This window comes from Triturus cristatus, chromosome 8 (assembly GCF_964204655.1).
Source record: "Triturus cristatus chromosome 8, aTriCri1.1, whole genome shotgun sequence".
NCBI lineage: Eukaryota > Metazoa > Chordata > Amphibia > Caudata > Salamandridae > Triturus > Triturus cristatus.
The window spans coordinates 1,543,015,522-1,543,039,423 of NC_140591.1; the positions used below are offsets into that span (position 1 = coordinate 1,543,015,522).

At 47.3% G+C, this 23,902-nt stretch overlaps 1 protein-coding gene across 10 annotated transcripts in view; it reads left to right on the forward strand.

Moving 5' to 3' along the window:
• The window catches only part of NUMA1 (nuclear mitotic apparatus protein 1), a 734,824-nt gene that overhangs the window by 136,897 nt on the left and 574,025 nt on the right, over window positions 1-23,902 (forward strand). For all 10 annotated transcript variants that reach the window (XM_085623424.1, XM_085623417.1, XM_085623420.1 and 7 more), the window contains exons 6-8: window positions 4,974-5,054; window positions 7,772-7,862; window positions 19,044-19,176. In XM_085623424.1, the coding sequence (XP_085479550.1) occupies window positions 4,974-5,054; window positions 7,772-7,862; window positions 19,044-19,176 (305 nt within the window). The remainder of the gene's footprint in view (window positions 1-4,973; window positions 5,055-7,771; window positions 7,863-19,043; window positions 19,177-23,902) is intronic.

The following is a 23,902-nucleotide window of genomic DNA, read 5'->3' on the forward strand; positions in this document are numbered from 1 at the left end:
AGGTCTGCATAATACCTACGAAAACGTTCCGCTATGTGAGCATCCTCTGTGACCGTGGACCCCGTAAGGTCAGAGATCGCTTGCACCGTGTGTTTCTGACGGGCGACCCTAAGCTTACTCGCTAACAGTCTGCCACATTTGTCTCCTCCCGTGTAATAGGCATGCTTGAGGCGCAGTGCCGCGTATTCCGCGCGATCCATATCTAAGGCCGTCAGGAGTTTTCTCGCCCCCTGGAGTTGCCGCCAGATCCTGGGGGCTCCCGTCCGGCTGTGCATATGCTCCAATTCACGGACCTTCTGCGTAAGCTCCTCGCGCTTCTCCCTCCTGTTGGCGTTGTCCGCCGAGGAAATCGCGATCAATTTCCCCCGGAGCACCGCTTTCAGAGCCGCCCATTGGGTCGCCCGAGACGTGTCTGAGTTCTCATTGTGGGACAAGTAGTCCCGTACCGCCGTCGTTACCTGCTCGACCACGTCTCGTCTACTGAGCAGCGCATCCCGCAGTCTCCAGACTCGTGGGGGACAGGAGGTCGGCGGGAGACGGAGGGTAGCTGTCACTGGGGCGTGGTCCGACACCGAGATCACTCCTATGTCTGCTGCCGGGGCTAGCGCACGCACCGGCTCGGAGACCAAAAGGTGGTCCAGCCGTGCATACGTCTTGTGCGAGTAGAACGAATAGCTCCGTTCTGTAGGGTGCATGTGACACCAGAGGTCTCCGACATCCATCTCCGCCAGCAGAGCCCTACATCTCGCCGAGAATTCCCCCGTCTGTGGGGAACGGTGGGCGGATCTATCGGTGGCACCGTCAAAGACCATGTTAAGGTCGCCCCCTAAGATTATATGCCTGTCCTGCGCAGTCGCGGTCTCCTCCAGCGCCGAGCGAAGAAATCGTTCTTGCCATCGTTCAGGCTATAAATGGACCCGATTGCGAACGTGATATCCGCCACCCGGACTCTGTAGACCAGGAGCCTGCCTTTCAGTTCCGCGTGTTTATGGAGTACCTCCCCTCTAAAGTGCCGGGCCACCAGGATCGCCACCCCCGCGCTTTTAGTGTTTGATGAAAAGAATTGTGTAGGGAATGCGTAAGATCGCAGCCTAGAGCAGTCCCGGGGTAGGAGGTGAGTCTCTTGGAGAAGACAGATATCTGCTTGGGTGTGTTCTAGGAGGGACAGAACGGCACGCCGTTTGATCGGGTTGTTAAGGTCCCTGACATTAAGCGTGACAATTTTAAATGTTGTAGTGTCATGTGGGAGGGTCATCAAGACCGCCCAGTCCCCTGAAAATCTACGGATTGTGGCATGTACACCACTATGGTAGCCGCAGCTACGGACACGAACTGGACTGCCCCCCCCCCCGTGTCCCCGATTCATCTCTCCCCCTCCTGGTGTCCTCCAAAGCCCCCTCCCAGTCCCCCGAACTCCCCTCAGAACTCCCTGATCCCCCGCCCACCCCTCTCTTGGCAACATGCAAACAACACCTCTCTCGTCCCCCCAAAGTCCTGAAACATCAATGTCCAAGTCCCGCTCCTTGGGAAGCAGGTTTTCGGTGAAGTATACTAGTGAACGTCGAGCCACCTCTCCCTCCCCGCCTACCCCCACCCCGCCCCGGCCCCCAAACCTGCATAGCAGAAAAAGCTGTGTTGATCTCCCCCCGGAGCTGCCTCATGCAGTCAATGCGATGTCACTGACGCCAGTGTTCCCGGCCACCTCCATTACCGCATCGTCCATGCCGGCTCTGATGGCGGGTGAGTCCGGTCATACAGGTCGCCCACGGGGCCGACGCCCCAAGACCCTCCGCCATCCATCCTCTCGGGAGCGCCCCCGCCGCTGCGTGGCTTCCTCGTAGTCTGGTGCATCGATGCCTAGGACCCCACAAGTCTCCTGCAGGGAGCGTAGTTGGTGCATAGTACCATTCCATCGGAAAATGAGTCGAAAAGGGTGTCCCCAGGTATAGGGCGTGTCTTGTGTTCTTAGAAAATCCGTAGCTACCTTGAACGCTTTTCGCTTCTGCAGCGTGATGGCCGACAGGTCCTGGTATAGGGCCACCTGATGGCCTCGGAAAGTCAGGGGGTGCTTCTTCCGTGCCTCTACCATGATGCGTTCCTTGAGCGGGAAATCCGGGAGGAAAGCCAGAATGTCCGGGGGCGGCGCCGACGCTCTGCGTTGGGGTCCCACTCTATGCGGTTGGTCAATCCGGATAGGAAACCCTTCCGCTTCTCCCAATATCTCTCGGAACAGGGCTTGCATATATCCTGCTACGTCCGCCCCTTCGGCCGTGGGTGGAAGTCCGCGGACCCTAATGTTCCGCCGAGACCTATTTTCAAGGTCATCAGCGTGTGCCTGGAGGTCAATCTGCTGATCCCTGAGGCGCAGCACTTCTTGTTGCAATTGTTCAAACTCCTCGTCTCTTCTGTGGCCGGCGTCCTCTACCGCGGCCACCCGCTCTCCCAGGCCATCCACCTCCCGGCGCATCTCTTGCACCTCACCCGCCACTTCACTCTTCAGAGTTTGGAAATCCTCCCTAAGGGTGCTGAAGAGAGACTCCATAAAGGACCTGGTGAGGGGAGGTTCTCCGCTTCCGGCGTCCTGCGTACCTCCGGAGGAGCCGGGAGACTGCTGCCCCCGTTCCGCTCGGTGTTGATGTTTTCCTAGTAGTTCTGGGAGGGTGCGCTCCCCCTTCCTCCCTCCTTTGTTGCCGGCCATGGTCACCGGGACACGGTGTCGTCTGGACCCTCACCGCTACGGGTCTACTTCCCGCAATCTCCGTCCCTGTGGTACAGCGGGGGCCACTCTGACGCCACTCGGCGCCGGTTCCGACTCTCCCGCCAGGTCACTCCGCACCTCCAGTGTTAAGGCCACCCTGTTCCGTGCTCGAGGCTGCTTCCCACCTCTTCCGGACTCTCCTACGGCTGGCTCCCCTGCCTCCACCTCCGACTGTGTCGCAGTGCCAATGCCGGCGCCGTTGGGCCGCACGACTCTCCGCTCTGTCCCTCTCCGCTGCGGAGAGGGGCCTCTGGTCTCCAATCGCTCCCCAGCACCGCCACGCTCCGCGAGCTCCGAGAGAGAAACGCCGCAGGTGGGTGAGGGGGGGAACCCCCCCCCCCTCTGTCACCTCTCCCGCTGGGCCGTTGGTCGCCTCAATTGCACTTCCTCCCCGTCTCTGACAGCAGGGGCCACTCACTTAAGCCCTGGGCGGCCGGCTCTCCGTCGGGGCCCTTCAAAATCCTGCCCCCTACTCTCCACGCTGGCCCACCTCGTCTCCACAGCGGTGCTCCCAGCCATTCGATGGTTCTCCTGCCGGGGGCCGCCGCCTCCTTGTACCGGGGGCGGGTCCGTTATTTCCTGGGTGGGTGAGGGTTCTCCCCACACCGGTATCTCGTCAGCCGTCCTGGCAGAGCCCAGCGCCGGAGTCTGTACTTGTTGCGGCTGCACCTGGTCGCTCCGGGCCTCCGGGGGGGGGATCAGCCGCGCCGCCGCCTCTCGCCGCCACCGGCGAAGGAGTCCCACCGTCTGCTGAGTCAGGACCCGCCTCCGCCGGTCACTGGGTAACAGTCCGTCCCTCGGGTCAGCACCCGATCGCTACAGCAAGGGACCGTGTCTCGCCGCTGCTTGTCTGCGGGCCCCTCCAGCGAGCCGGGTCCCTCACGTGATGCACCAGCCGACGGCAGTCTCGTCTGGCTCGGCGTGATGCCCCGCCTCCTCGCGGCGCCTCTGCTCCGTCCGCGGTCCGCCCGTCACAGGGACGTCCTGGGTGCTGTAAGCCGCTCGCCGGCTTACGCTCTAGTTCCGCTGCTCCCGCTGCAGGTCCTCTCGCTAAACGGGGGGAGATTTAGCGAAAAAAAACGAGGCTAGGGGCTCTACGGAGCGGGAGCAGGCAGGGAAGGCGTCCGTCTACTCCGCCATCTTGGCCACGCCCCCCCATATTTAATTTAAGGGAAAAAAACCACGCAGAACAGCCTCAATACTAGACCTTGAAAATTGACATGAAAGACCTCTAATTCTTGTTCATTGTTGCTGTCAATTGCTGAGGAAGGAGCAATAAATGCGTGTTCTACCAAATCATTCCTTTTCTTCTTTGCTATTTTCCTTATCGAAGGTTCTTCAAATAACCAGAATGGCAAGTAATTGATTGAGCATTAGTATTTTTGTCTAAAATGCCTGGTGTTCCTGGAATATGTAGAATATCTTTATGAAACAATACTCCCCATTATAGCTTAAGCCAGCTTCCTCCACTGCATCACATACACAATGCACACACACCTTTTTCAACCCTCCAATCCTTAACTTCCTTTGTTCATCAGATTTTCTAAACTAACTATTGTATCCTTGCCTCATACGCAGCTTATGTGCTTTGTGAAGCACTCGACTGCCCTCCAGGCCTTCGTGCCATGTTGCCCAAAATTCGCTAAGTAAACACAAAAAATGCAAAGTCCCATTTGGTTGATCATTGAAATAAGTTGAAATTAATTCCCAGTCTGCATTGACCTTATTGGTCAAGTCACAGAGGAAGGTTTCATCTTATTTACCATCTGTTGCAGTTTACCACCGTGGATATTGAAAATACCTTCATACATCTACATAGTCTCCAATGCACTTTATTATATTTGATGATCCGACAAGAATGACCTCACCACCATAAGTTACAAAGTACTAGGGATTGGAAAACATGTTAGTGGTAATGAGCAATGTACTGTTGGGAACGGGCGGCATCCCTCATTGATGCCATCAATCCACCTGCCATTGGTTTGTCTCCGAGCCAAGTGCTATTGCTTTAGGTAAGTATTCTTAATTACACCTGGCAAAACAACTTTGTACAAGGAGTAGGTTATTTTAGTTTGGGGATTTTGGTTACACAGTAAACTCAGCAAATGTATGGGAAAACCATTCATTCGAACAGGATCAATGTTTTCCTTTTCCGAAAGTAATGAATACCACTTGTCGTCTTCAGTTTAATGTTTAAATATTTGTTTTGTTGTAGGTCATTACACTTCTCCTGTATTACTCTACAATGAGCAATACAAGGCCTATGGAAATCCAAGAACTTGACTTCAATATTCAGGTGAATTTTAGTTCGATATTCATGTTGAAAGTAACATTTTGGTTTTGAATTTCTATACTTGCATATATCCCTATGTCATTCAACCAATACTGTCTGTAAATGACAATTTGAATGCAAACATAATACAGTTGAATTTTTCTTTTGTGATTCATGTCTTATCGATGAACTTTATTGTACACACATGCACACTTGGGATAAATGTTTGTATTTTCAGACCTGTCGGTTTCTAAAATATTGGCAACTCAGTTAACCAATCTCATTTGTTTCCTCAGGGCAATCCATTATCATTAGCACTTAACCTGAGAGTAACACCTGCATCTATTAAACCATATTTGTACAAAATTAATTTATAATCAACTTATAAATGAGCATGATGTTCATTAGTACACCATTTCAAATTAATTTATAATCAGTGTCCCTCAATTCAGGCCATCTGTAGAGAGCACAGCTACCTCCGGAGAGGTGTCCTGGCGCTAGCGACTAGACTGAAAGGAGGAAGGAAGAGAGCAAGTTACTAAGCGCTCAGATCTGTGTCAAACAAGGTGGTTTTGAGCTTGCTTCCGATGGCTGATTCCAAGGAAATGCAGCAAAGACTGAGAGGCAGTGCTTTTTACAGTTTAGAAACCAAATGGGTGAAGGAGCGACCACCTCGCCTGTCTTTACAAATACAAGGTGTGTAGAAAATTCACACTCTTGGATCTCAAGGCACTGGATTGCACGTTGAGTCGCTGTCTCTTACTCCGATATAGAGGGCCCTTGATATTAAAGGCTATGAAAACTAAAGTAACAGCCTTAAATTGAATTCTCTTAATCACTGGAAGCCAGTGAAGATGATGTAGAAGAGAGAAAATGGAAAGATGGGAGGGTATTTTTAAAATGAGGGAGGCCGCCGAATTCTGAATGAATTGAAGCCTTTACAGAAGAATAGCCGGAAGGCCAAAATATAGACAATTGGCATAGTCCAATTTTGCTGTGACCAGCGCGTTGACAACCTTTTTTCGCGAGTCCCTCTGGGTGAAGTGGAGAATTCTTCTGAGGGATCTCAGGGTGGCAAAAACAAGAAGCAGAGAGATCAGACTTGAGGTTCAAAAGTAAGCTGAGAATCCAATTTTACCCCCATGTTTTTAGCCATTGGAGTCTGTGTCGGAGGAGCTCCTGCCTCAGGTGGCCACCATAAGCTAGTATCGGGGACAAGTTTTGTGCCAAAGAAAAGGTCTTTCACGACTTTAGTTTTAGATGCCAGTTTCAGACACAGCTTAAGAGAACTAAGAGATGAAGGCATATGTTCCTGAACATGAGAAAGAGTTGGTTGTCATCTGCATAAGAGACCAGCCGCACGCCCCACATTTCCACCAAATTGGCGAGTCTTTCCAGATAGATGATGAAAATAGTAGGACTAAGTGCTGAGCCTTAGGGGACCCTACAAAGCAGTGGTTTGGAGGAAGAAAAACTGCTTGAGAGTGATCTATAAAACAATTTCAACCAGTTCAAGACTTGGGCTCTGACATCAATAGTTTGTTTGGTCAAGTAAGGTGGCACGAGAAACTGCATAGAAACCAAGGTCCAGTCCAATAGCATGAGCAGCACAGGCAAACCCTTGTCTAGTTTTTACTTAATAAATTCTGATACCTCTAACAAAGTGGACTCCGTGCCATAACCCGGGCGAAGCTCAATTGAGAATCATGCCGCAGTGAATTAGATTCTAGGAAATGCAACACCTGTCTGATACCACTGCGGTAGCCATGTCATTGCCCGGCCGCGATGTGGGTATCGGTGCATATGTTCCCAAAGCACCAATATCTTGACATCCAAGTCCGGCAGGAAGGTCACTTTATCCACTTGCTTCTGCAAATCCTTCTGGTTCGAGTCCACTCCACAGGCCATCCTCATTTGATAAGTACTCCTTTGGTATCTATTCTAAAATGATAAATCTGTTTTTAAATGTATCCATCAAAAGAACAAGTTAACGTTGGTTACGTTTTTTTGTGGCTACTGTATCCGCAGATAGCTCTCACTGTCCTCCGATCACCCCCACCGTTCTGTGGAGTGGCCTCTTTTGCTCATCTACAACGTGCCTAGTTAGCAGTGAGTAGACTGTCTCCAACATTTCTTGGAGGCTCTGCTTCTCGGGGTGAAGAGAGGGACAAGTAGTACGTTTTCTGAACACCTTTTACTTGTCTGCAGAGAAATCTGCCAGCTCACTTATGCTACTAGCCTTTTAGATTTTGCGGTTTAAATAATTTGTGTAAAGGGGTGTAAAGAAGGGGAAGGCAAAAACGATGGGCATGCCAACATAGAAGTTGTAACTATGCAGTTCGTGAGATGCTAAGATGTAAAGACATTGTCATAACGTGCAAGTTGTTCAATAAAAAGAATTTACAAAAAAAAAGGAAAAAAAATAATTTGTGTAAATGGGCATTTCTTTCTGATTATTAGCAGGGCTCACCAAATGTCTAACAACTATCCTTTCCCTGATGGATCACCCCACAACGTTTGGATGTAGTATGAATAGAGCAGGTGTTGCAGACACCTAGTTGTGCTTTTGTATAAGTACAACAAAGGGGAAGTATATATCTGTTCTTGTATTAACACCTAGTTGCTCAATACTACAACGTCTTTGAAATTGGTTTGTATTCATCATTTTCCTTTTTCCTTTAGTGGAAGTGTATAAATCTAGTTTCAGTTCAACACTCTTCCTACTTTGTCTACTCATTTAGGCAGAGCTGGCCTCCATTCTGCGCTTCATTGTGGAGAACATTGATCATCTATGTTTGAATGACACGCTGACAAATTTTTTAAAGAAGGAAGGTAAGAGACCAAGTGTTTGCCTTTTTATGGAAAGAGCTTTCTGCCATGTTCAAGGCAATGGTTGGTAAATGGTGGCGTCATTTTTCTAAGTATTGGAATGAATGTTCTACAAGGTTGTCTGGTTCACTAAGCAGGTTATTTTGTGTTTGCCCTAATGTTTAATTGTTCCTTTTCAGTATATTGTTCTCTCTCCCTTGTTGTTCAGGTTCCTTGTGAAAAGGCCTGGTTGAGAGATAGTGCCTATTTAAACAAAATAAAACCACAAAAATTGGATAGGTTGTTTTACACAAATTAAAATATTAAAATTAACTTCCGTCTTATAAGAAACCATTTTGGGGACATAATTTCAAATTGAATTCCTTTTTCTTGCAATCATTTCCAATGTTGGTGTTTAAAGGGTTTGCAGCATGTTACTTGGAGCCATGATATTTTTGCAAGCTGTCCATAATAATTATTTGATTTCAGCTAAACTAACTTCCCACCTACAGTAGGGGTGAGTGTTCTAATAAAACGTTCATCCTAGCATTTATGGAGGCAAATGTGTCTTGGTGATACTAGATCTGTAAGCTTGCATGGCCTTGTTTTTTAACAGTTTACATTTGTCTATTTTTGTTGCCATTTATTTTATTCACGTCGAGTTTACTAATGTGATTGTGCTGGTGAAAGCTTTGGAATATTTCTATTTTATCTAATTCAGCTGGCCCAAAAGAACATATAACGTATAATGCTCAGTGCTTTACTACAGATAAAAGGTGAAATGACCCTACTGCAGGTGACCCAGTGGAAACAATCCTCCGATGCTCCTTAAGGCTATTCCTTACCAAGGTGATGACCTTTCTGTAGAAGCCATCTTGATTTGGGTCTGGATGTTAGTGTGCTTCAAAAATCAACAAAGAGGAGGGTGGGGTTGCTATGAAGACTATTTCGGATGGGCAGATGTTTTTCCTAGGTTTGTTCTAAGTTGAGGTGGCTTGTGTTGCCAGGATGTTTATCACTGAGTGGGGGTGCATTGGCACTGTCCAGAAGCTGTGAAGCAGGTGAAGGGCTGAACTGAACATGGGCGCATCCCTTGAGCTGTAGAGCAGTGAATCATTTATTCGAGGACTCACTCAATGAAAGCAGCAGATGTAATGTGGATGTGTAGGGCTAAAGTGTAATAATGTTTTATGAACGATAGTTCTGTGTTGCATAGGATTCACATATTCCTCATCTTTAGTAAGATGACTGGAAAATTCTGAAGTTCAGATGTCAGCCATATGCTTATGGTTAACATTTTTGCCCTTCTTGTCCAACCTCCACTAATGCAGATGGACATCTAATCAAGTATAATAAGCAGTTTATATAAGTGGCAAATGCTTTTTTTTCCTAAAGCTCATTTTCTACCATGACATTTCCTTCCATTGGGAGGCCTTTCCCTGGGAATCCTAGAGGAAGCCTTTACTTTGTGTTGCTACTCAAATTCACCACTGAAGTCCAAATACTACCACCTCTATTATCCTCTTTTGACACCCTGATTCATACCGTTGGGCATTGCTTCACTACTCTACTAAAAGAGTCAGTCAATATTTAGAAACGGCAGATTAGAAACTGTTATACAGCTAGACGCTGTCTCTAGCAGTTTATAGACTCAATGACCAGCTAAAGAAAATGCTTTAATGGGTAAATAAGGATGGGCCTTTTAAATTATTTAAAACTGTAGCGTCTTCTGGGGACTGAGAGACCAATTTAAGCATTTGTCATATTGTGCATGGTTGAGACTAGAATTCACTTTGAAGACTATAGCCAATGTAATCTTAATGGACAATGTTCATCAGTTCAGCTTTCTTGCGGCCTGTTGAGTTAAGTGTGACTGTAAACCAAGTGCCAGTCAACTACATGCAGTGTAGCAAATTTAGCCCTCCATGTTCAAAGTCTGGCTGGAAAATGGACTGCTCACTGGGCTGAAGCTCCAGCTGCTAAGCTTCCAAAAAGAACAGATGGTCAAAAGTCCCTCAGGGAGTGCTTGAAATTCTTTAACAAATCTCCAGTAATTACAATAAGCGCTGAGGCGTTGTCACTTTGTATTATGCATGCGTGCCTAGGCTGGGGTCTTGGGGGTCAGCGGAAGAGTGGGCAGAAGGGGGAAGCAATGAAGTGGGGAGGAAGCAACAGATTGGGCAGGAAATGGGAAAGCAGTGTATGAGTTGGGGACGGGATGAAGAGACATCAGAGTTTGCAACACCAGCACCATTCGGCAGAGGTGAGGGAGGGTTGGCAACGGGGAGGATTATCACACGAGGGGAGACCTCTGGAAAACGTGTACTTTTATTGAGTGCTAAAACAAAATGAAAAATAGCTTCAAAAGTGAGCAGTGAAAGAATAGAAGCCAGGCTGTCTGCGGGCAAAGTTTGTGGAACCTCAGTGGCTGATGCAGACAGCCAGTGTTCCTGCCCTTCTTGGCAAACATGATAGATTCGTATGGAATTCAGTATTTGATGGAGAAGCTCACTTGCTAGAAAGGGAAGGCTTTTAGGAAGTCTTGCATGAAGTCATGATGGTTGCAAATCAGGTAATTGGTGCGGTCGCTGATTTATACAGCTAGCAATTATAATGGTCTTACATTACATTTCTGGCCTTTATATTTGTGGACTAAAATTTGAAGCCCTGCTAGAATTTTGAACCTTCAGTTTTCACACTTTTGGGTTCACATGCTGAAAAGGAGATGCAGCAAATGTAGACTTAGTGGAAAACTTTCTATAGAAAGGGAAAAAGTTCAGCAAACAGCTGAATAAATTCCTTTGAGCGCCATTATTCACAACAGAGGGTTCAAACGCCTCTATGTTGCCACAATACCAAAAGGCGGACCAAACGCATTACTACCAGCACAGGGAGTGAGGGTCAACAACCATCTGGTTAAACTTTAAAGTTGCCTTCAAATCCTTGATCCCTTTAATTCCCCCTCGTACTTTCACCACTCTTTTTTTTTTTTTTTTTTTTTTTTCATTTTTATAAATCTTTTTATTAACATAGCTCATAGTACCGTAAAATAATATACAATGTCCAAAAAGCAGATTTGGAAATAGCGTTGTGGTAAACAAAAACGAGCACATTAGTACACAAGTGGGATATCCAATTAAATAATTACTCCCTCGCCGACCCTCTATACTTCCGCCATGGTCCCCAGATCTTCTTCCATTTCTTAATGCAGCCCCCGCTCTTGTATTTGGTTTCCTTAGCTCTTTGGCACCAATCTAGGTCCCTCCTCCACTGTTCCCATTGCTGGGGCGTCTGGGAACCCCACCCTCCTGGTAATGTTTCTTTTCGCTACCCCTGCGGCCAATGCCAGCCAGAGTTCAACATTCCCTGACCAGTCTGTGTCTCCCCTAATCATCAATAACAGCCATTTGGGCTCCATCGGAACCTTGTCACCTACAACTGCGGACATAGTGTCCGTGACCTTGGTCCAGAAAGGAACTATTTCGGGGCACTCCCATTGTATGTGGTAGAAGGGGCTTTCCTCCTAGCAAACCCCTCACGCAGAAGGCCGGTGGACTTCTGCCCCACGCGTATAGAGGTGTTTGAGGGTAATATATACGATGTAGGATTTTCAATTGGACCAGCCTAAACCTGGGATGGATTGCTATTTCACGCAGGCTCTGTATGGCGTCTTGCCAATCATCATCCTCTAGGGTACCAATATCACGGGCCCATGCCTCCTGAAGCCTCTCCAAGGGGTCTGGCATATTATTTGAGCTTTCGATAAATGGTGTAGGTGAGCTTCTCCAATATGGGGTCCAGTAGTAATCTATCTTCCAAAGGGGAATATTCCCGGATAGAGGAATCTCTACTAATATGTGAACGTAAGGCGTGTGGGAGACGTATGTAGTGGTATTGTTGAGTCGTGAAGTACCTATTGCTTCTTGAGGTAGGCAAAGGTGCGGGGTCAGATCCCTTCCAAACGTCACCCAAGTAGTCAATGCCAATCAGCCTCCACCCCCTAAAACCGGTCAACCGCACCACCTCTCTCAGTTGATCTCCAATCCATAAGGGGGTTCTACCGGTCAGTTTTTCCGTCCACCCCAGGAACTTGTTCGCCTCCATCCAACATTGAACTACCACTCTTGTGTGTACGAGCCACTCTTCACGGCCTCCGGGCATAAAGCAGGTGCGCGCTGTTGTCCCCTGGCATGACAAACCTGTCTACTCTGTAGGCCTGTTCAGAGTTCTGTATATATCCAGTCATTAACTACCTGGACCTGCGAGGCCCAGTAATATAATCGGACATCGGGAAGTGCCAGGCCCCCGTCATATACCCCTCTAGTGAGCTTGCGGTGCGCTATTCTAGGAGTCTCGCCATTCCGAATCAGCGTCTGCACCGCCTGCGAAATGCGTGTAAATACACCTGGGGGGAGAGAATACGGTGTATTTTGTAGGATGTATAGTAGCCTCGGCAGAGCGAGCATCCTAAATAATGCCGCCCGGCCCATGAGGCAAAGAGGTAATGATCGCCAGTGACTTACGTCTTCCCCGAGGCGAGCCAACTGAGGCTAAAGGTTCCTAGCGAAAAATTAGCGGGCAGGCGAGGGACAAAGGAAAGATCACCCACTTCCCCCAATTGATGGTGGAGCCGGAGTAGCTGCCAAATAACTCGAAGAGATGTAACTCCTGTGCAATCGAGTGATATGGCCGCGCCATGTACAGCACAATATCGTCGGCGTATAGGGAGATACGCTCTACCCATTTGTCAGTCAGCGCCAGGCCCCAGAAAGATCCGTCTCTCCTTACCCAATGAGCTAGCGGCTCCAGGGCTAGGGCAAAAAGGAGGGGAGACGGGGGGCAGCCCTGCCTGGTACCCCTCCTAAGGGGGAACACCCTGGACATACCACCGTTCACCCTGACCCGAGCCACAGGTTGTTCATAAAGAAGACGCACCCAACTGCAGAAAATAGGGCCAAAACCAAGTTTCCGGAGCACCATAAATAAATAGGGCCATTCAATACTATTGTATGCCGTTGATGCGTCTAACGCCATCAACGCAGTCTGTGCGTCCCCAACATCCTCTGTCATGTATAGTACGACATACAAGCGTAGCACGTTGTGGCGGGTGCTCCTACGGGGCATACATCCAGACTGGTCGACATGCACCAAATCAGGAAGAACAGATACCAGCCTATCTGCTAGGGCCTTGGCCTATACGTTGATAAGTGAAATGGGGCGGTACGAGGAACATTGATCCGCTGGCTTCCCGGCTTTATGAATGACCACAATCGTGGCTTCGCGTTGATCGGGGTGGGGGGGCCTACCCACCTCCCGCACCTCCGAATACATCTGAAGAAGGGGGTTGACCATGATGTATGCCTGCCTCTTATAAATCTCTACCGGAAGCCCATTGGGCCCAGACGCTTTACCGGACTGGAGCCTAGTTAAGGGCCTTCCCAATTTCCTCCCTCGTGAGACCCGTGTCCATGCGGTCACACTGTTCCTGGGACAATTTGGGCAGCGCAAAATCCTGCAGGAATTCAGCGCAGTCGCCTTCAGTCCTGGTGCACACCGGGGAATATACCCTTTCTAAATGAGATGCGAACGCCTCCGCTGTTTCCAAACTATTGGATACTAGGCACCCCAACACGTCCATCACCTCATCCACCCAGGAACGCTCCCTGTCGCGCAGCTCGAGCCAAGCAAGCAACTTTAGGGACTTATCCCCAACATCATACAGCCGGTGTTGTGTGGCCAGCTCGTATGCCCGTGCCTCCCCCTCAGCTAATGCTCGAAGTTCCCTCTGTTTGAGTGTCCGTCTATGACAGAGGTCAACCAGAGAGGCCATACTGGTGTCCCGCTCATCTGTTCGATTTCATTTTCAAGTTGACTGATTTGTAAGGACGCCTTTTTCTTCTGGGCCCCAAACCCTGGTCCTGTCCTCAACACCGTTTTATATGCTTCCCAAATTGTTACACGAGAGGCTACCGAGCCCCGGTTCTACGTTCACCACTCTTGTAGAGGGAAGCATTACGAACAATCTAGTGTTTGAAAAAGCACAACAGATAGTTGGGTGTAATATATTGTGCAGAATCGCTATGCTTTGAGGATCATACCCTCTCCTGCAGCCATTCCTCCAAAAAGCTTTACCAAACGCTACAGAACAAGCTCCCTCAAGAAGTACACAATCATTTAGTGAAGCAAACAGTGGAACAGCGCCCCTTTTCCCAAATGGAAAACTGAACTTATTCCAATTACACTCTGGTTCAAAAGAAGGTATTTAGAAAGTTTAAGCCCCTCAGTGAATTGAAATTAGCAAGCAAATGGTTAAAAAGATAGTCAAAATGCAACTCATGCACTCCCATCACATGAGTCCTCCGCTCTTTCAACAGGATTGTGTGTGTTCTATAGACCTTCAAGAAGCATACTTTAAAATTTTAATATAGAAGTGCAAAGTTCTTCTGAAAATAAACATTGCCAGTAGAAATTCCTCAATTTGGCTTAAAATCAGACCCAGTAATCTTTTTTTATAGTGTGTGGCAGTGTTTACCACTCATCTGAGAAAGCACCATTCAGAGACTCTTCGCTAATGAAAGCCTTGAAATCTGTTATGCTGCCTTTCCAAAAGACCATAGCTGCTGTCAATGGACTTCAGGATAAACTTTACTTCAACCCTAGGTTAATCCAACAATTGTCAATGATAATTGCTTTATATTCAGATGGCACATGTACTTCCTTTGGTGAAAAGTTTATCTTCCATGAATCTAAATGGTTCGAATCTTCTGAGGATTTTACAGTTCACGGCTTGCCACATCTCATTGTTGCAGGGGTCTGACTTACTGAATTTTCCTACTGTTTCTTGGTAGTCTTAAAGAATAATTGTACCACCAGCTATGGTGAGGTGAAGTGTGTGGTGGTTGGGCATTCTAGCATTACCCCTCTCCTCCCAAAACTGCTTGTATGCCGAGTGTTGCACAGCACTAATGTAGGGTCACAGGTAATTGTGAACCCTCTTGCCATGGACATTTGTGAGAAAATCTTGAAGTAAGGCTGTTTTGAGGCGAAGCAAGAATGGGGAAAGCAATGGCTGATAGGTTTCTTTGGGGACCACCTTCAAACCAACTCTGAAGTTGACTGCCACTTGCTACTTTAGATAGAATTTTGTCAAAGTCAAGACGTTGACAGTAATGTTGCATTTAATGTTTGGATAAATTTGTTGTATGGGGCTTGCAGTGATGTAACAAAAAAAAAAAAAAAATATCAGTACAATTCTAACCATTTGGCCCCCCAACCATGTATAACTTTTACAAAGAGGAAAATGTTAAAGCTTTCACCAGAAGTTGCTTGATAAAAATATTTCGGCTCTAGTGGCCATGCTGCTACCTCCATTTAGTAAAATCTTGTTTCCGCATATAATGAAACATTTTGTATATCAAATTTAAATTGTATGTCTAAAAAATATTTTAAGGCCCCAAAGTTTTTCAGTTGATAAACTAAGGATTGAAACAGGGTGATTCAGGGGCTTAATACTGCTACTTTGTTTTAAGTAGCCGAAATTTAACATGCATACTTTTTAGGGCACTTAAGTTCTAGTCTTAGTCATGCTGATTTTTATTTTTCAAAAATTTTTGGGGGATAAAAAAAATACTTCATGATGAAGTTAAATCATTTTGTATTCATTGTCGTTTTAATAAAAATTGGATGCAATTTCAAATGCTCAACACATACATTCTTAGCAAAAGACAGAAAAATAAACAAAAGGAAAATATATACGAAGCAGCGAAGTAGTAACACATTTCATATTTGCGGTAAGAGACAATAAAACAAACTAACTCTGACGCATGGCTGGCCAAATCCCACCCCCTTGCCCCAGAGTCCGAGAATGGAAGCCTCTGTTTCGTAAACCTAACCGAAAAATCCCCACTCCTTTTTATACAGCAAGAGGTGTCTGTTTACTGCATTCTCGGGCAATGCATAAGCAAGCAGTTAAAATTGGAATAGAAATAATAGTGGCTGCATGTTAACTAGCATCTTGTTTAGGGCTCAGCATATCTTGCAATCAACTGTAGATCACATTGTAGAAACTGCTGAGCTATATCCAATGCAAAAGAACAATTGAAGGACCGAATGCTGCACAATGTCAAACACTCACCCGAATACAGAGATCTGGGACTAAATCGTTTTTTTTGCTCCCCATGCCTTTTAAGGTCAGACCCAGCCATATGCAAATCAGTCGTGACCGTGGGGAACAGTCCAGCCAAAACGGCCAGGCCCTCCCAAGCTAGCTTGACTCCAGTGGCATGGAGAGCACGGGACCAACGTCTTGGAATACCCGTCCCACTCTGGGTGACCAGTCCACCCAGCACTGATTTAGAAGTTGACAGCTAGCAAACATTTGAATTATGTCTGAAGCATGCAACCCACGTCTTGGACATTCACTCCTGTTGCTGGTTTCATTACCCCATTTACTCCTCTCCAGCGTAGTGTTAATAGAGACTTTATCGTAAATACTCTTACTTGTAAATGCTTCCAGTATTATGCAGTAGGTTGTTTACTAGTTGTTATGCAGCAAAAGTACTAAAACCTTAGTGATTAGCAGTCTTGGCAGTAAGCCAATTATACAAAGTGCCAAGACCAAGCAACTGAATCCAAAAAGATTGGTTTTAAGAATAGGTTGCCTCAAAGGGGTGAATGAAAATGTATAGATGATATCTGGTGTGCCGAGAAGACGACACCCCTTCATTTTAAGTATATCCATTATTGTCTCAAAACGTACCCTCTTAGGTCAGAGTGTCTACATTGCAATAATGTACAATTTTCCCTTACGGCTATTTGATACACATGTATTGTGTAGCAAAGTGCCCCTTTTTGCATGGTTACCCCATGCTTTTTGCCTGAAATCGGATTCTTTTTGAGTATGCTAGGACTCCCTACCAATCAGTTTCCCAGTGTGAGTGTTCGTTCCCAAAACTGTACCTTTGTTTTCACAATTGGCACACCTCTGGCTCAAATGCAAGTCCCTTGTAAATGGTGCCAGTGGTACCAAGGACCTTGTGACCAGAGAGGGCCTCATAGGGCTGCAGCACCTATTGTGCCACCCTCAGAGACCCCACACCAAACACAATCACACTGCCATTGCAGACTGTTTATTTTGGTTCAGACAAAACCTAAAGGATGACATGGCACACATTCTGTGTGCCATGCCTGTAAATCATTGCCTGTGGCATAGGTAAGTCACCCCTTAGCAGGCCTCACAGCCCTAAGGCAGGGTGCACTATACCACAGGTGAGGGCATAGCTGCATAAGCAATATGCCCCTACAATGTCTGTGCCATTCAGACATTGCAGTGATGCCATATTCAGTACATGGGCTGGGAGGTTGTCATTATGAACTCCACAGCTCCATGATGGCTTTACTGAATGCTAAGGAGTTTATCAAACTCATCAGCATAATAAACTCACACTAAAGCCAGAGTTGGATATATTACAAAATGCACTCAGAGGGCATCTTAGAGATGCCCCCTGAAAAACAATCAACTCACTTGTGTCCAGCTGACTGATGTGCACCAGCCTGCCACACACAGACCTGTTTCTGACCCCCTGAGGTGGGAGCCCTTGTTCTCTCGTGGGCCAGGGACAAAGGCTGCTTTGGGTGGAGGTACCCAACACCAAACACCAAGCAGGAACAGCATTCAGGGCGGTGGGCCCCCAAAGGCTTCCTACCCTTTGATATGCTGGCCAGGAACTCTCCAGATAGTGGAGATGTGTATCCCCCTCCCCCCACCCGTTCCGCCCCTCCCATGACCAAGCCCCACTTTTGGTGGCAAGGTCAGCGGAAAGATTAGTATTCAGCGGTGTGTCCCCTCTCGTCCAGGACCACCCCATATGTGCCCTGGACCGAGGTGACCCCCTCCTTAAGAAATCATCCATCTTGAATGGAAGGACTCAACCTAACCAGGTTAGGTGAATGCTCCCTCCCCAAATGGAAGGGACATTCTAAGGGTGTAGTCACCCATTGGCTACCATCTGTCTGTCCCTGTAACGCTCCTAAATTCAGTATTTACGGGCACCACTGAACCTTGATCCTCAGATTCCTGCAACCTAAGAAGACTGAAGAAGACTCCATGTAGCAAAGCAGGAAGACACCTATTGCCATGGTCGCCAGCCCTACCGGCCTGTCTCTTGCTTCTCGCGCCTGCCAGGAAGACAGCTGCTCCGTGGCCATTAACTTCCAAGAACCCCAGGACAACTCCCACTCTTCAATAAAGACCATATCTCCTGTGGACAGCGGCTATGTCCAGAATACCCCCAAACCAAGTATTCAGATTCAGGTGGATCCGCGATCCCTGCCCACTCTGCACCAGACGCCCACGACCCGAGTTAGTGGCTCACCTGTCCAGTGAAGTCTCCCCGGCGATCCTAACCTAGTCTCCATTGGTGGCTGACCTCTTCTGGACCCCACGAAGTCACCTGCAGTCTCTACACCAAGGGTCCCTCTGGCCGCGTCCGGCTCCAGCCCAGGAGATCCGACACCACAATGCAACCCTACATCCTCAGCCCTCTGGACTAAGGGAGCTCAAACAACGATGCCCGACCTCCCCGAGTCCTACAACTTTACTAACGAGCCGGTGGTCGCCTTAAGCCAGCCTCCTGGTCAGAGCCTACAGCCTCTTTGTGTGACCGACAACCTCCATTGAAATGTTTTGGACGTCCGATGCTGATTTTGCACCCGGCAACCCTGCTCTTGTGCCACTGGTGACGTAGCTCTGGTGATGCTTTGTGGCCTAATTCACCACCCAAGTGTTCAGTTGATGTGTTCAACCTCATACCAGTGCATCAGATTCTAACTCAGTGGGTGAGCAATGCTGTGCTGGGTAATGTATCCTGTTTACACATACTTGAATTGACTCTTGGGTTTAAGATGTTTGGGTTATACGACCAATTAGGAATTCTAAGCAAAATGAAGTGATGGGTCTCCATGCAAGCGTATGCATTTACGATGACTGTGGAAATATTCTGAATAGGGAGCATTAACTTTTAGCCCAGTTGAGAAAAAAACTGTTTAAAAGTAAACTGGAATTTGAACGTAGATTAAGACCGTTATGAATGTTGAAAAAATAGGTAGCATTTCGTTTTTTTTATTTAATCAAGTAAATGTGCTAAATGTAAATGTTTTCAAATTCCTGATACCTTTGTAATTAACTGAAGATTGAATTCTTTTTAGCCCTATTGCCGTCGTCCAGCAGCACTGTCGCCACTATCATGGATCAAGAGCTTTCTCCAATCATTCGGAGAAGAGAGCCTGAGGTCCGATTTATAGATTTACACAAGATAGCGTCCACGTCATTTGTGAAAAAGTAGGTTGAAGTGCATTTCTTTCACCATGCTTCATTTGAATCGCTTCTTGTCTCATTTAAGATTTTTCTGTTCTGTAGGAGTGTCCTCAAACCGCATTTGCAAGTCGATGATTATGCACCTAATGTCTTTGATGCTTCTTTGTTCACCCGTATCCTGACCTTCCGTAAATTCCACTCAAATTTGCCATGTGATCTGTAACCAGTAATGACTGTTTTTGTCCCCTCACTAGCCTTCGCATGCCCTACATGCCACACCTTGTTTGTGCCACTGAGTGAGGGCTGGAACGTGCCACGTGGTTTCCTCGTGACTGACTTGGGCTTCTTTTGCGTGTCTTCTTTCCATCTTCATTGTTTTCAATTTCGCTTTAGATTCAATGAGCTAAGCTGTTGACTTGGGTGTTTTTGTAAAGAACCGCTCGTCTACTTTGGGTTACTTTAGGCGCTCAACTATTCACTAATTTAAACAGATCGGGAGATGAAGCAAGTAAAAGTCCATTTGGATGCAATATATTTTTCAGATATTTTTTTGCAGGTGAAGATCATGTTTCTGTACAATGCCCGTTAGAAACGTTCTAATTTAGTAGTTTTAATTGAGGATTTTTATTCAGTTATGTACGGAAATGAGTGCTGAACAGTTTGGCTCTCAGTGTGCTCACTGAGTCAGTACCGTATATTTGGAGTAACATTGTTGAATTAGAAGTGTGGCTCAATGGTTACAGCGGCAGACCCTGATGCAGAGGTCTAGCCCGGGACCAGGGTTCAATTCCCCGTCTTGGGCTCAAAAATTCCACAGACCTGATAATTCTCGCCTCGGTGCATATTCCAATCATGGAGTCCCACTCTGCAACCCTGGGCAGTAGCTTGCGTAATCTCCACAACGGCCCCCACAAGGCTAAGGATGCCTGGCCTCCACCTTGGGGGTTCCCAGGAGTTGACGCCTCACAGGGAAAGCCAGGATGGGTTTCACAGCAGTATTCGTACCCTTGCGGGTGAGTAGATTTGCTGTTGGGGCATAGTTTGGTGCTAGTCTTTGCAGGCATCCAGGGTTTTGGTTCGAAGACCCTTTTGTGTGAAGCGGAGTTCAAAATGTTATTCTTGAGACTACTGTAACCAGCAAAGGCCTTTCAAGGCAGGCTTAACATGGTTACATTTCCAAAGGTTGGAACACATACAGTATTTACTTAAAGAGTAAATGAACGATTTGCAGTAAAGAGAATTCTTTATGCTTCCTTTTTTATGATTTAGCAAGAGCTGTAAGCAGGCTAGAAATCTGACCTGCCTCCTGGGTTTCCCAAGGGAGGAGAGAATCTTGAAAAACCACCTTGAGTTGTAAACTTGTAGGTGCGATTTAAAATCCGATGCTAAAGTTCAGAGTCTCGATCACATTGGAAGAAATGTGCTCTGTAGTAAACTGAATTATGTGGTGTTGTGACACTACACTCTGTAATGGTACAAAAGGGGGTGGTGATGGACGGAGCATCAGAACCAATCAAACACTCACACCCAGTCAACAGATCTGGGTTTGATCCATCACCGTTCTTTAGCCCACTCTGCCACTCCAGTTCAGACATGGCCATATGCAAATCAGTCTGACCCTGTGCCTCATGGGAACAGTCCAGCCCGAACTGCCAAGCCATGCCTTCCCTGGACCGGAAACAAGCTTCCTAGGACCAGTTTCTGGCATTTCAGCCGTCTTCAGCCAGGCTTGCTTGATGCTTGGTTCCAGTCCAGGGAGGACCAGGCTTGGCAATTCGGGCTGGACTGTTCCCATGAGGCACAGGGTCAAGACTGATTTGCATATGGCTGGGTTCAAACTGGAATGGCACAGTGAGCAAAAAAACGATGGATTTAGGCCCAGATCTCTGTACTGGGGTGAATGTATGACATTGTTCTGCATTCTGTCCATCAACTGTTTTTGCATTTGTCACCCGAGTGGGACGGGTATGCTCAGACGTGAGTCCCGTGCTCTCCATGCCACTGGAATCAAGCTATCCTGGCTGAAGAGGGGTGAAACCCCGAAACCGGTCCTAGGATGCTTGATTCCAGTCCAGGGAGGACCTGGCTTGGCAGTTCGGGCTGGACTGTTCCCATGAGGCACAGGGTCAAGACTGATTTGCATATGGCTGGGTTCAAACTGGAATGGCATGGTGAGCAAAAAAACGATGGATTTAGGCCCAGATCTCTGTACTGGGGTGAATGTATGACATTGTTCTGCATTCTGTCCATCAACTGTTGTTTTTGCACTACACTCTGTAATGTCACAATCTCCATCAGGTACAGTTGGACTTCTTTGATAAAACCTGTAGCTCAGCTCTGGGTAGCTGTGATTCAGAGCAGTCAGGCTTAACTCATAGAAAACAAGTGTAAAGCATTTAGCTGTACCAAAACAGTCAATGAGTAGAAAACACCACACAATGGAAATCTGATACCAACTTATGCAAAAAGTGTATTTTGTCGTAAGTTAGATACCAAAATAACAATCTGTTGAGCGAACCTAGAGATATACATTTTTTGAAGGTACGTTATTCACTGTAGTTCACTTTTAAGAAATGCAATAAACTGTTGTGGGCAGTTTAATAGTTCTTACCCCATTGGCTACTGTGGCTATTTCTCTCTCCTTGGACAGGCTGCAATGAGCTGGGAGCCAGTTAAGGGAACCACTAAGGTCCAGGGATACAGTTACCTGTCAGGGCAAGCAGTCTTAGTCCTCAGTGCACTTTTCCCCTCTACCACAGTCCAAACAAGAAGTGATTCTGAGGATGCTGAAGAGAAGCGGTCAGTGTGCTTGGGGGTCACCCTGGTATTCATGAGCGTCCGAAGCAGTCTCTAGCCTCAGGAATTAATCCACTTTGCAGCAGGAATGTCCACTGCAGGTCCAGTTGCCACTGGTTAAACGATCTCCCATTTCCATCAGTCTCAGCGGTGGCTTACAGGCAAGAAAAGTGTTTTTTTCTGGGAACCGGATCCACTTCGGCAACAAGTCCCACAGACTTGGGGACAACTTAGAAATGGTGGAAATCTCTCTCAGCTGCACTTCGGCAGCCAGTGGCGGTCAGGCGTTCCTGGGCAACTGGTCTGTGGAGTGCAGAGTTCCTTAGCTTTTGGTTGTCCTGAAGCTTAACAGGAGGCTAGCCAACTAGCTCTGGAGTCACTTCTTCAAAAGTGGATTTTTTTTCAGCTAGTGGGCACAGCATGCGGAGTCGATTTTGCAAGTCCCTCCAGTTCAGCAAGTGAAGTTGTTTTTGTTGCAGCCTGTCTTTGCTCGGTACAGGTAGCAGCAGGCCTGACTTTATTATGTTGTCTTTCAAGTTGTGTAGTGATTTAAGTTAAGGGCTGGGTTGCCTAGAGGTTCTACTTTTATGCCAATTTCAGGTTTGTAGTTTGAAAAGGTGGGGGGGGGTGAAGCTTATCGGTTGGTGCTCCCCATACATCACTGCCGGTTTTGGGTGAGGAGCACCGGCCGACCACAGTTTTATTACACTTAGGTGTTACGGGTTCCTTTGGGGACTACGTGTTTACTTTATTTACTGGTAGTGTTACTGTGTGTCTGTTCGTATTACCCTGTCCGGTTTATTTTTTCAACACGCCGCCCTCTTTACGGACAGTCACGCGCATATCTTGTATGTATTTGGGCGGAGAGCTTTATATTTAGAACAGGCGCCCGCTTTTATGTTTTTTTAATTTATTACTATGCTGCCCGCGCCTGCTCCACAGGTTGCAACCTGTAATGTTTTATGTAAACAAGCGCTGTGCTTTGTTAAACACCTGTTTTCATGTTTATGGGCTCCATAGTCTTTCCCTGGCTGCAGCCTCCAGTCTTTGCACTCTCAGCACTCATGCTGTTGTGTGTTATGCATGGGTGCCGTGCTACATGTTTTAGCACAGCGCCTTTTTTTTTTAGCTCAATCCTGCTCTACATTCCACCATGGCACGTCCAGCTCATCTTGACACCAAACAGGGCCACCCACGCTCCACAACACTAACTAAAATGAAGTCACATCGGACAAACGTTCGCACACTTTGACCAGCCTGTTCTGGGTTTCCTGGAGGGCAACTGAGAGGCTCATACTTATCTGAAAGAGACTATTAGTCATAGATTCCTTACCTTAGAATTACCCCCAGGTGTCAGACTGGATCCGGAGAAGTGTTTTCGTAGCAGTACCCCTGCGCGTCGGTAGGAGGCATTGTCGACTCTGCGTTCATAGTTGTGTTTGCCGGGATGACGCTACCGTATCTACTTGGCCGCCGTGCGCTGATGTCAGTTCTTTCTTTTTCCACACCAACCAGCGCAGATCCCGAGAGAGCAGTACCCCATGTCACTTTTTGACTAAATCTTTTTTGACTTTTGTTGACTTCTTTTCGAGTCGTGTTGACTTCTGGTGCACGTAGGGATGTCCCGTCGTACTGGCTTCAAGGTGGGACGCTTGTCACATATTGATGTCTGATACGGCCCCTCACCTTGTGTGCCTCTGTTGTCTGGAGCGCGACCACAACCCAAAGTTGTGCTCCGGCTGTCAGGCCATGAACCCAAAGTCTTTGCGGGAGCGGTCCCGAAAGCTTCTGGAGGCCCGGCTTTCTGCTCCGCTCGAGGTCCCAGTCAAGAGGGAGGTCGCAGGACTGGTCACAGAGCAATCACCACCACTCATCGTCTTCGGGTAAGTCGAAGCACAAAAAGAAGGTGAAAAAGCAATGTAGCTCTTCGCGTTCTCCCCGTCCGTTGGCTGGC